At 50.5% G+C, this 12,441-nt stretch overlaps 1 protein-coding gene across 6 annotated transcripts in view; it reads right to left on the bottom strand.

Annotated features, from left to right (window-relative positions):
- ARHGAP26 (Rho GTPase activating protein 26) overlaps positions 1-12,441 on the bottom strand; it is a 200,940-nt gene that overhangs the window by 18,635 nt on the left and 169,864 nt on the right. For 4 of the 6 annotated variants that reach the window (XR_008452247.1, XR_008452248.1, XM_054079751.1 and 1 more), the window contains 2 exons: positions 6,063-6,173; positions 3,430-3,521 (listed from right to left, as the gene is read on the bottom strand). Coding sequence is in view for 4 of the 6 variants with exons in the window: in XM_054079751.1 (XP_053935726.1) it covers positions 3,430-3,521; positions 6,063-6,173 (203 nt within the window). In the remaining 2 variants the exon portion in view is untranslated. Of the gene's footprint in view, positions 1-3,429; positions 3,522-6,062; positions 6,174-8,718; positions 10,696-12,441 lie in introns of those variants that run through there. The other 2 variants (XM_054079752.1, XM_054079753.1) reach the window with 2 other exon arrangements.

The raw sequence follows: 12,441 nt of genomic DNA, 5'->3' as shown, positions 1-12,441 counted from the left end.
TGTGGTTAACTCCATCGCTTCATATCTCTGCATGTCCCGGCTTGGCCTTGCACCAGGCTGAGAGACAAAATGCATCAGCAAATGCTCCCGGCAGGCATACAAACACTGTGATCTTATTTCTGTGAAACGAGAAACCCAATCAGTCCTCAAAAGACTTAATGCTCCTTCTTTATTCAATCAGCTACTGAAAACGTGCTGATTTTAGAGGAAACAGAGTTGTGCTAGTCCAGGCAGAGGAGTATTCCCCACACACCCCGCAATGAACAGTGGCAAGTCAGTATTCCAGAGCTCATTCCATGCCTACCCTCTCTCAAGCCCATATCTTGGGGTTTTTCTCTCACCTGGGTCTGTCTGCTCAGAGGAAAAATGCCACCTCCAGCCTGCAAGGAGAGCCCCCAGAGGCTGAACTGCACCAAAAGCTACAGGGTTCCCTCCCTTTGGGTGCGAGCAAAGGCTCCACAGTGCCCCTGCCAGCGGACGGTGGCCAGCAAGAGAAAAGAAAGTGCATGTGGTGTCTGTCTGTGTCTTCAGAGTCCCCAGCCCTCTGGTCTCAGCACATGAGCTGGGAAAGTGCCTTAACTGAAAGCCATGGGAGTCCCAGCCACTGCTCTTCCCTAGAAAAAACACTTCAGTCCCAAAGACAGTGATTCGTTTCTGCTAGGTGCTGTCAGGCAGAGCAGGGCACACGGACAGACAGGGAGAATCTCATTCTCCATCACAGAATTAGAGCACAAATGCAATACAAAATTCCTCATGTAGCATAAAGCTTCAGTGCTGCCAGCAGCGGTTCAGGTGAGGGTCCCTGCCTCCGGGATACGGAGTTTTCCATTCCAGCGGTGATTGCTAGCTAAAAACACACAAGCATCCCTTCCCTGACTTCTGACTCTCATCTTCCCCAGTTTCAGGCCTCCGTGGACCCACGTCTTTCCTCCCATTTAGTGCCACAACAGGGGACACAACTACCAAGTGCACAGGATCTGCTGGAAAATCCAAGTTCCATAGAACTAAAAAGAAAATCAAAATGGAGTTTAGAAGCACCTCTCAAAACATAGCGTTATTCGCTCTGTGGGTGCCCTGTGTGGGTGGCAGCACCCCAATCCCCTATTCGGACTGAGACGCTGTTCTGCCATGCACAGCCTCAGAAAACCTGAAGTCAAACAAGGCCCTGCCTCTAAGTATTTCCAAGATCCCTTTGCTTTTGCTGGGTTTTACAAAACCCCTTCATCTTAATACCATTTCTACCTAGCAGAGCTGTTTCTAACTCGCTTCCCTTGGCTCACGTGAGCTTTGGCTACGCTGCGAAGTGATTAGAACATGCTGTATATTTTTTCCCTTGAATAATCCATTGATTTTTATCATGCAAACACAATGTATTTAATTCAAACTTGTTCCCCTCCTAGCTGCTGTAATTCCCATGGGCTCTCACACCATGTTGATTTATAAGATATCTGTGGAGCTTCCTAGAAAAAGTGTTTTCTTTAATTCACATGAATTCATTCCCTTCCCCTCTCTGCTATGTTCTCATGTATATCCCAGGGCAACAGTGCATGTGGTAGCAGTTTCCCAAGTGACAATGCTTAACATATAAAAGCCAAGAACTTTTTGGAAAGTAGTAAAAAGTCTTTTATTGACATTGGGAAAACAGAGCTGCTTAATTCCATGGGGCACAGTCTCTTTCCCTTGATGCAGGAAAGAGAACATCTACATTCATTAGCATCGCTTCCAAATCAGAGCCCACCTATCCCAGTGCTTGGCATCCAGAGGAAAGAAAACACACGCTACTTTTCCATCTCCTGCATGAAACGATATGGCAACTGCATAGAATATTTCTGGTGCCGATACTTGGAAACTAATCTCTCCTACCCAGAAACCCACTGAGGCACAGCGCTGTATATGGGAAACGCTGGTGCCAGTCAACTGCTCCCTGGTTTCTGCCCTGTGTTTAGGTGAAGGGTCCGTGCCCATCGGAGGGACGCGGTGATGCAGCCCCGCGCAGGGCACAGCACAGGCACCCAGGGGTCTGTGCAGTCCCACCAGCTCCACCGGCAGCGCTGACACAGACGCTGTGCCACGTATGGCTGCAGCAAAGAGCTGGGGCGTGCGTGCCGTGAGGTCTCGAATGACCTGCGTGACCAGCTGGTGCGTCGGGCAGCTGCCAGGAAGGCAAAGAGCGCGGGTGGCCAGGGTCAGCCCTGGGCACTGGGCCCTGCTCCTCTGCCGGCCGTTGTGCCATAGCACAAAGGTGACATCCTGCCCCGCCACCCTTCTTGCTTTGGTTTTCTGATCAGAGCTTGCACTTGGTTCTCCCCAACGGAGCCTGGAGAACCCCTGCCTGCCCTCCATGCAAGGCTACACCTTCCCTTGCCAATGCACCAAAACACAGCTCTGATCCAGGTGAACACGGTCACTAAGAGGTGGTCACCTGTGTGTGCCCTCACCTCATGCCCTGCGGATGTACGGCCACCTCCACGGCCAGGGCCAAAACACCCGTCACCCTGGGCTGGGGGCTCAGACGCCACAGGCACGGGCAGGGCGATGAGCGGGACACGGACTGGGACCTGCCGACCCAGGCTGGAGGTGGCAAAGTGGACATCTCTGCTCTACTCTGGACAGGAGGAGGGGATCACACCTATCTATCCCTCCTGTACTACGTGTCTCCCTTAGGAGGAAATAAATCAGGATCCTGAAAAGCCAGTTTTCACACTGATCCTAAAAGGCTGGATGAGCAGCTGTTTTCAGCACAGATACGAAAAGAAAGGCAAGATACACCCCGGATTTTGTGCCTGTGTTTCAAGTATTTCTGCCTGCTTCTCTCACGGGATTTCTCGTGGTGGAAATGGGATAGACATGAAATACAGGACTGAAAGGAAACCCATGAACTGAGAGTCCATATCATTCCCCGGGTCACAGGAAGAAAATCAGCACTTTGCCAAGCTCAGCACTAACATAAATAATAGCCAAGTGTCTTTCTCGGTAGCGTTATTCACACTGCTGTCACTGCTGCCTCTGGAGCACCTCATGGGTATGTTACACGAAAGGAGAGACGCTGTTACAGAGGAAGTGTCCATTTTGAAGGGAAGGGGAGGTGTCTTGCCTACCCATCACCCAGGCTAAGGGCTGCGCTCTCGGCACTGCTTCCTGCAGTGCGAGATGGGGGGGCTGCCAGTGACAGGCAACACTACGGTTGTTAGAATGCAGCTGATTTGATGGTCTGTATGTCTCCCTCCCTCCTGCCATGCTCTGCCCTCGCTCCAGAGCAAACCCTGCTCCAGGCTCAGCTCTGGGGAAGCCCCATACCAGGCACAGCTCTCCCAATCCTACTTTCCTGGCAAACCGAGAACTGCAGCTTGACTATCCCACTGAAAAACAAGCCCACCTCCTCCCGCTCCCAGCACTGCCCCGTGCCCTCTCCCCAGGTCAAGTACTCACCATTATCAAACACGGTGCCCGCTGTGAAGGAGAGCTCTGAGTCGTGTTCTGCTTTACAGGCATACAAAGCTCGGGCTTTCCGCAGCGGTGAGCTGAAAAAGAAAGCATTTATTGGTATAAAAAAAAGTCATACTTGCACACAACAGCAGTGCTCTCCCACTGTGCTGAAGAGGGGTCCATGTGAGTGGTGTGTGTTGAAGAGGCATCCCAGGACCCCTACTGCTCTGCGAGGGTCCAAGGCTACTCTGCTCAGAAGGCGGCTCAGGAAGATGCCAGAGGAGGCTGAAGGCTCTCGGGGATGAGCTCCCAGCACATTTCACCATGCTGCAAAACCCAGTCTGAGCCCAGCCAGCACCGCCAGGACCAGAGCCTGTGCCCGGTGTCTGGTCAGCAGCAGGCAGCCCAGAGCCAACGTCCCTGGAGGGCTCCAGGTGCTAGACCAGAGGAGGACAGCGGGGAGCTGGGAATGTTCTGTCAGCTTCTGAAGGGCCATAACTGACCGGAGAGCCAGCGCAGAACGAAGGTGGGCAGCAGGTACTGGCAGTGACCCCCACAGCCTCGCTCATGGCCAAACCCATCGCTCTCTGAGTGCAGCTGCAACCAACAAGGAGAATTTTGCGAGGAAGAATTAGCACTTGGTGAAAGGTACTTCAAAACAGGAAAAAAAATTAAAGCCATGAAGAATTTGCTGCATTTCTTCAGAGACTGTACCTGTAGCACAACCATTAGGTTGTACAGCCATTTGATTTTCCTGGGGAAGCGTCGGTGTGCTCACGCTGCGGGGGAGTGAATTAAAACAGAGAGAGACAGTAATGGAGCGAATCGCCGGCAGACGCAAGGAGGAAATGAAGGACCTCAGAGCCCCACAGAGCTGTCCCCTGCGCCCAGAGCTTCCCACCCATCCCTTCTGGGTTTGGGCTGGAGCAAGGCTGGTGGAAAGCGGGAGCTGCCAGGCCATGGTGATGGTGACAGCGCAAACCTGCCCAAGCACTGAGCTGCCTGACCAGCTGGGCACATTCCGCGTTGTGGCCAGCTTCTCGGCTACAGTACAGCCAAGCAAAGACATGAAATTGCCCAGGAGCTGCTGGGCTAAGAAATAGGGTGTCACCATTTCTCAGGGCAGTTGTCTCACTGACTTTTGGCTTTCCTAGGAGTTGAACTTACTCTGAATTCTCTCTGAACAAGCCCAGGTAAGCGGCATGCTTTCAACTTGTGGTGAAAGTGGTGCACCTTCACACAGAAACCACAAAACAGGGAAGCTGTGAACAGTTTTGGTTTTACTGTGAAGAGAGCCCCGAAGCAGAGGTCTCTCTTCTCCAAATTCCAGCTGCCTGACAGCAGCAGCCTGGCTCCATCCTGTCCCTCTGCCCACCAGCCAGGCTGCAACTGCACCCTTCAGAGCCCTGTGGGGCTTTCAGGGATTAAAACGCTGGACCCCAGCCACCTCTCACGTTAGCTTTCTGCCTCCAAGCATGGCATTAGGCCAGCAAAGCACTCAGGAGCTTCACCCATCTGCCATCATGCAGTTTTGGGGTTGATGAGCCTCTCTCTCCCAGAGGAGGTGCTTGGGTGGCATTATGCCATTGTCAGCCTTTGCAGATGCGTACTAAAACAAATAAATAACTTTGCCAAGCAGGCAGTGGTTGTGCAGGCAGCGTTTGCATGGCTGTAGGTGTGGGGGAAGAGTTCGGTCTGTGCCTGTAACGACCAAACAGGTTTGACACGTCTTCTTCAGAGGAGGAATTGCTGCCCCGGCCCCACGTGCCTCTGCCTGCCAGGGGGCTGGGAGCCGTGCTCCGCTGGGGATGGCAACAGCCTCTTGCTCCACTGCGGCAGGGACGGGCTCGGAGGGGAGAAATCCCATCCAAGGGCACCCTGCACAGGGAGATGCTGTTGCCCTGGTTTCCCCTGCACGTGCAGGGCAGGTCATGAACGCTGCCCATGTTGCGCTCAGGGCATGACTGCATCTCCAGTGCCAAAAGCCACGGGACGCCCAGGCAGCGCCCGCTCCTGCTGCGCCACTGCCAGGAGCATCTCGCACCCCAGGGTGCAGGGGGGACGTGCACCTCCTGCCCCACTGCACAGCCTGGCCTGCTGCTCCAGCGCCCCACTGGAAATCTTCTGTTAGCCTGCCTGCAACCTTCAGGACTGATTTACTCCAGTGACACCTGAGCACCTGAGACACCGGGAAATGTCTGTGCTGCACCACATCCTTGGATTCCAGATCAGGAAAGGGAAGTGCCCAGAAAAGGAGGCATCAGTGTTTTGCAAAGGCTTGTTATTCCTCGCAGCACCCGGGAAGGCAGCATGGGACTTATAGCAGAGAGGAGGAATACAAACCGCAAGAGCTGAAACGGCTGGGCAAAACCACAGAAACCATCAGTGATGCCGAGCACTGCGAGTGTGACCTGCGAGCATCAGCTCCTGCTCGCCTGACCATGGGGGCTGCCGGTTCAAACGGTCTCCTGGGCCGGGAGGCGTTTGAAAGCTTCGCTCTTGCTGAGTACAGAGAGCTGCTTTGGGAGAGCTTGAGCAGGATGCAAAGGGAAAAGGGAAGTGAAGTGGGGGAAACCAAGTAAATCAAACAGAAAATAGCAAAAGCAACAGAAAGCAAAGCGAATTCTGCAACAGACCTGATGGGGGATGAGTCGCTGGACGTAGAGGAGGTGGGCATAGGACTTGATGGTGCGGAGAACATGGGCCAGGACGGTGAGAGGGGTGACGTTGGGCTTGGATTCTGAGGGCTGCAAGACATAACCAGATACCTTATCAACGTGCAACCACAGAAACAAACAGCAACCCAGAGACAGTCAGATGACATCCAACGATAGCGAGTGCCTTGGGAATATTCAGAACATGAGACATAGCTATGAAATGAAGTGCCAAGACCTTGGGAAATGTTTCAAGGCCAGATCAGCATTTCTCTGGACAACAAGAGCTGGATCTTCCAACTAACCCCTGCTCCATCGTGCCATCCAGTCAGCCCCACACCCTTCATGCAGAGGGTGGCCTCGCTCACTCCTGCTGGCAGTGCAGCCACTTACCTGCCCTGTTTTATTCCTTGACCGCTGCCAGAAATAGGTCATGGTATTTCTGGATGTTAACGATGCCCGCAAGCAGCCTCCTCCCTTCTTTTGTGTGTCAGTTGTGGCAGTGTCAGAGCTGGGCCCCGATCCACGGTGCCCGGCGACCACCACCTGTTTACATTTCGAACCAAACAGGTCTCAGCAGCTGGGAGTCCAGAAGAGCTCGTTATCCACAGGACGGAGCCAGCCAGGGCTTCCGTTTCCCCGCTATCATCTGTCTGGAGACAACTATCAGGAGAACATCTCCAATCCACACCACCCGGCAAGGCTCAGCAGCATCAGAGAGCTGTGCTGGGACCCTGGTGTGAGGCAGCCACCTCGCAGGTCACCCAATAAGCTCGCATCAAGGCAGACGGAGCTCCAGGCTCCCGCCGTGCCTCTAGAATCAGCCTTATAAACATTTTGTCCATTTGTTTTCCACGTTTTACACTGGAAAGAACTCTTTCCTCTCTCATGCAAACTGCTCTCAGTTCCTCACCTCGAAGCTACTGCTGTCAGCTGAAGTTCGATCAAATTACTGAGCTAGTGAATATACGCAGAAGTCATGCAAGAAGTGTTTGGCTCCTTCAAAAGTGTTTGATTCAGGTCATTCACAGGTTCACCAACAAGCAATTATTGTACTAAAATACCAGCTGGAGTCTAATTCATCTACCGTTTCTGCACTTATCAACTCATCCATACTCTCTATCTAGTTCTGACTGTTAACTCTGTCCTTGATAAAACATCAGGAAAAACCTCTCCATGCAGAAAATGCCTCTGTAAAAACAAGAAGTTCTGTAAAAGCATCACAATTTATTTTCTTTTCCTCCAAGAGAGGGACGGTACCTGCGATCACAACAGTCTATGATAAGGTGGGATAGGATGTGACCCCAGAGATGACCCCTGGGATGTCCCCATCCCCATCTCTGAGCCTGGGGCTCCTAAGGGAGAGGAAGGGGAAGGGATACAGGGTGGGGGCCACTCCAGAGCATTCGGGGACACCTCAGCCTTGCTTTATGGGTCCCACCACACCAAATGGACATTGGAGGGGGAAAAAGGGCTGCACCAGGACAAACAGAGTGCCTGAGGCCATCATTCCATCTCTTCTCCCTTGTGTTGGGGAACCGGAACTTCTCTGCAGGGAATGGGATGAAGCGAGGGCAGGCTTGTATGCTGGCAGCAGCCAGGGGTACCCACGCTGCCTCTTAAGCCTTTACTAAAAAGATGAAGTCTCTGTAAAAAGAGTACTGGGTGAACCCACGATCACTCACAACAGCAGAGGGGCATTGTTTCAGCCCCTGGATTCCACTTCTGAAGCCCAGAGTGAAATGTTTCATACATTAGCAGAGAAAAGAATATAATACACGTTTTTCTTCCATTGCAAGCTGAATGTAAAACCTCGGCCTCCGTTATTTAAAAGAAAAAGAACCAACTTCCACCAACATACAAGAGGTTCTCCGGGAAATATTTGTGGTTTGATATTGAATTCTGTGCTTTCTTGTGATTTTCTTCCTTCATTTTGGGTTGCAGTTTAGCACCTTAAAACTCCCAACGTCACTCTTCGCACACCAGCTTCCCCCCAGGTCATGCATTTGTGCAAGCAGTACCCTGAAGCCTTCCCCACCTCCTGCAGGCTGACCTCGGGTACCTGGGGCTTCCACCAGCACTTGCTGAGAGGCTGGTGACCCTCAACGGCGGTTCCTGTTTGCCCTTGCCCACACCCATGAGCAAAGCTGGCAGCCGGCACTCCCTGGCATTCTCTGATGGTGACAACTCAAAAACTGAAGGGATAGGTCTGTGGATTTGCTCCAGTTTCTAGGGGCAACACGTACATGTCATAAATATCACCAGCGCAATGGCACCTAGAGGACACTAAAGAAGGTTAAATTGTTGGCCTGAACTCCTCTGAGGTCCATATCTGCTTAAGGCCAAACTCTTGGCTTCTTTACTCTTTACAGAAGTTGTGTCACTGGATTCAACAGAAATTAATGATTCCCCTTTGCAATTATGTGCAATACCTTTATTACATCAGAGGATTACAGATAGATAGAAACGAGCACAGCAGTGCATCACAACTTTCAGAAACAGGAGAACTCAAAACGTTCTCCTAATAATTGTCACTATTTAAAATCAATTTTTTTTTGCATTTTTCTATAATCAAAATTGTCAGTCTTGAGGAAAATGAGTATTGGTCTCTAACAATCTGTTAGACATTGGTACTTACCTTATATCCAATCTATTTCCAACTTTAAACAGAAGGAGGTGCTACAAAGACCGGCATGTTAGCCCGAACTGCGGACATTAACACTTGAAAAAACAGTTCTTGCTTCTTCCTTTTCTTCTTAGCAGATGTACTTGGCTGGTCATTCATGATGATGTCCCACAAGCACACAGGGCAGGTAATTTTGTTTTGTTTTATCTGTGCATAAGCATGCTTCTGCCCTCTAATGGAGAGAGCACGTTAGATGCATTTGAAGACGTGGAGAGTGCTCTCCTCTGGGCAGCAGGAACTAGAACATTCCTTCACTGTACTGCAAGAAGAACCAGTATTTTGGAAGCCAGACCTTGTTGGTTGTAATATTTGTATGAAATGTTTTCTGGCTTTATACAACTAAGCTACAAAACGGAGCCTCCAAGACATTATGTGTCTGTATGGTAAATGGAATATGAAATGCATGGATTTATCACCTGGAAAGCAGAAGACCGGCTAGGTGTGCCTTTCATCTTACCACAGCTTCTCAGTATTCACATAGGTTCCTCCATCTTGGAGATCTCCAAAAGCTCTTCATCAAGTTGCATCTTGCCTGCTCTGTGCAGGGATTTTCTGTAGGCAAGGAGCATTATCTTGGGAAGTTGACCTTCTGGCCTTCAAACCCCAGCACCAGCTGTTTCCTTTCCATGGAACGGTCTGCAGGGCAGGATGACTCCTAAGACAGCTTAGACAGCTCTAGCCATCAGCCCATCTTCTCACTGGTTACAAACCCAGGGATCAGCAGCCCCTAATGGACCACAAAAGCTCCACACTGGGGCAGGAGAGGGCAAATGAATGGCACAGCACTGCCCTTCTCGAAGATCTTGACCCACAGTCAAGGTGGGCCTTGGAGGGGTCAACCTGTTGACTAAAACACGGCTGGGCTTGTCTCCCTGAGAGAGACACCCACCGACACCCACCAGCCCTCCTGCTGTAGCTCCCACCTCCTCTGCGGGCAGCAGGCTCAGGGTGCAAGAGGACACCTGGCTGGGTGGGTGAGTGATTGCGTGCCCGCATTGCAGCACGGCCACTGCCTCTGCTACCAACCCCAGCCCTCCTCACAGTGCGAGGAACATCTGACCACACAGGGCTCCAGGACTAGAAACTCCCAACGCACTTTTTGAGATGAAATCATCCTAAATACTCCTAAAGTTGACTCTGTCATCACTCCACCAACTGCGCAGTCTGCTACCCTAATTACAGCGCGTAATGCAATCAATAGGATTCTCAGAGAACAGTTATTTCTGCAATCTTGTGATTAAAAAAGCCTTACAGCAAGAGCCGGCACTTGAGCCAGCCTCTATCTAAGAAGCTAGTGATAATTTCGAGCAGGATTTTGGTGCCTTGGTGGCAAAGAAACCACTCTTCATGCCCACCAAAACGATTAACTAATGACAGTATTTCGATTTTCAAATATGAAGACCATCCTGTTTGAATCAGGTTGCTCACAGAAGAGACAAATGTGGTCCTAGGATGACTGAGCTACCCCCGCGGTCCTGTTCTGCAAGTCCTTCCAGTACATTTTCTCAAGAAGAACAAATGGACTTCTCAGGGCACCGCCTGAGCTGCCCCTCCCAGCACCTAGAGACCACAGGGCTACGATGCACCCAAAGGGTTCACCTCCCTTCCGCGACACACAGGTATTTATACTGCCTGATTATCACTTTTCTGAGCTCTGTGACTGCAGGACCTCAGTACTGTCTCACTGGAGAAGTCACTGCATGGGAGAGAACAGACTATTCTGAGGTCTCTGGCATTTTAGAAAACGGTTTTCTTGCAGGATCCAGTTTCCTCTCTGTTTCTCATGGAAAAAGCAGAGGTGGTGAGAGGCTTTGGGGAAATGCTGGCTGCTGCCTGGCTTTCACTTCTGCCTGCAGAAAGCAAATGTCATCTGGACCTTTTTTTTTCCCTCCTTCTTCTTACTCTGCAGGACTTTGCGAGGGGCTCTTCCTGTTGAGTGCAGAGCGGGAAACAAAACAGAGAAAAAATGCTAAGAACCGAAAACACCAGAAGCACTAAACAAAGAAGGGGCTAAATTAGCATCTTCAGAGGCTGGAATGGACTTTTCCCCGCCAGAAGCAGCAGAGGTAACTCCATGAGTCCATAGCCCAACATGTCCCGCGGCTCTTGCCTTTCCCTGCTGGTCCGTCTGTGCCCCTCAACAGCAGCGGCCGTGACCTGCAGCCCCGCGAGGAGGGAAAACTGTCCTGGAAAGGGCAGGGTGCAGAAGGATGTTGTGTCACAGCGCTGAGCTCACTGGCTGCGGGGGCATCTGTGCCTTCAACTCCCTTTGGCAATCCCACTCTTCCAGCCAATGAGTGTACTTAGAAATACACCTCGATGCTAAATCCTCCTCCCTGCCTTCCAGGCTTGCTGTACACACTACCTTTCCCACTTTGATGTTTTAGTTTGCTGCCTCAACATGTGAATAAAGCAGCAACTCTTGTTCCCAGACTCTGGTCTCCTTTCCGGTTGCAGTATCTAAAGAACCTCTTTTCTGATCCCTTCTCATAACCTGTCTCTTTTCAATTCCTCATCCCTGAGATCTGCCTACCCATGCCGCCTCTGGCACTTTCTTTACACAGCTCAAGTCCTCAAGGCATTTACAGCTCTGAAGAGTTACTCTCAGACTGGTTTCTAGACAGCTTCTGCTGCTTTGTTCTTCTGGCTGAGAGGATGTCGGTTCCACTTCAAAAATGTTTTCAACTTGTTGTTTACTTTTGTGGAACTCGGGGCTATTTCTGACAAAGAACATCTACCAGCTAGGAATGGGCATAGTCCACCAATGAGTTAAAGCCCTTCCATGAAATCAGCTCAATAATAAATAACAATATTCCCATCCTGACATTATCAATGTTTGACTGCATTAAAATACATCAAGAATCACCCAGCCCTTTCTCTCCTGATCTTTTCCTATAAAACAAAGCTGCAGAACACAAGGCTCTTCTCAAAGCTAACCAGAAAAAAAAAATATTATAGCACCATTTAATGCCAGCGCCTTAAACTCCACTAACAGAAGGTGAAGACTGCAGCTCACCAGTGGACATGGCTCTGTTGGCTAACTGAAATGGGAGGCAGCTTTGAGTTGAGAAGCTCATGAAGTTCATGCAATGCTGCACATCCTAGCAAAGCTCAGAGTGCACATCAGGACGGGCTCTAGCAAGCAATTCTCCAGGTGCTGGCTGCACTGCAGGTTAGTGATGGCACCACACACAATCCCACATGTGACCATTAGCTCATAGGGCTTCAGGCTGGCAGGATTCTTCCTCTATTTGGTACTTGAAATGCAAGGAAATTGATGCTAAAGCTCTCTCCAGTGTTATTCTCTCAGGTGGAAAATAATCATGCAGGTGGAAAATAATAACACACTTGGGAAAATAAGCAGCCAAAATGCACTGTGGTCCGCATCACTTGATCAAAGAGGTTCTAAAAAGTTCAACTTCTTCAGCACAGACTTTCCTGCATCTCCATTTGTTAGTTCCTCTGTCTCCATGAGCACAGGGTACAGGATCTCCTTTTGGATAATCTGGACATGTCTCTCTGTGTAATCTTGTTGTCCTGCCACTTTGCTGCTTGGCTTATTTCTCATATGTAGAAATATTTCCCTGCTTTAGTAATTGCACAAACCATCTAAAAGTGAGAGAAAGAAGAGTTCTGACTTTGGAAAGGAGAGCTGGAGCTTTTCTTGTCCCACTT

This window comes from Cuculus canorus, chromosome 14 (genome assembly GCF_017976375.1).
Source record: "Cuculus canorus isolate bCucCan1 chromosome 14, bCucCan1.pri, whole genome shotgun sequence".
NCBI classification, from domain to species: domain Eukaryota; kingdom Metazoa; phylum Chordata; class Aves; order Cuculiformes; family Cuculidae; genus Cuculus; species Cuculus canorus.
Note: the sequence above shows the minus strand (reverse complement) of the source record. Positions and strands in the feature narration are given on the sequence as shown.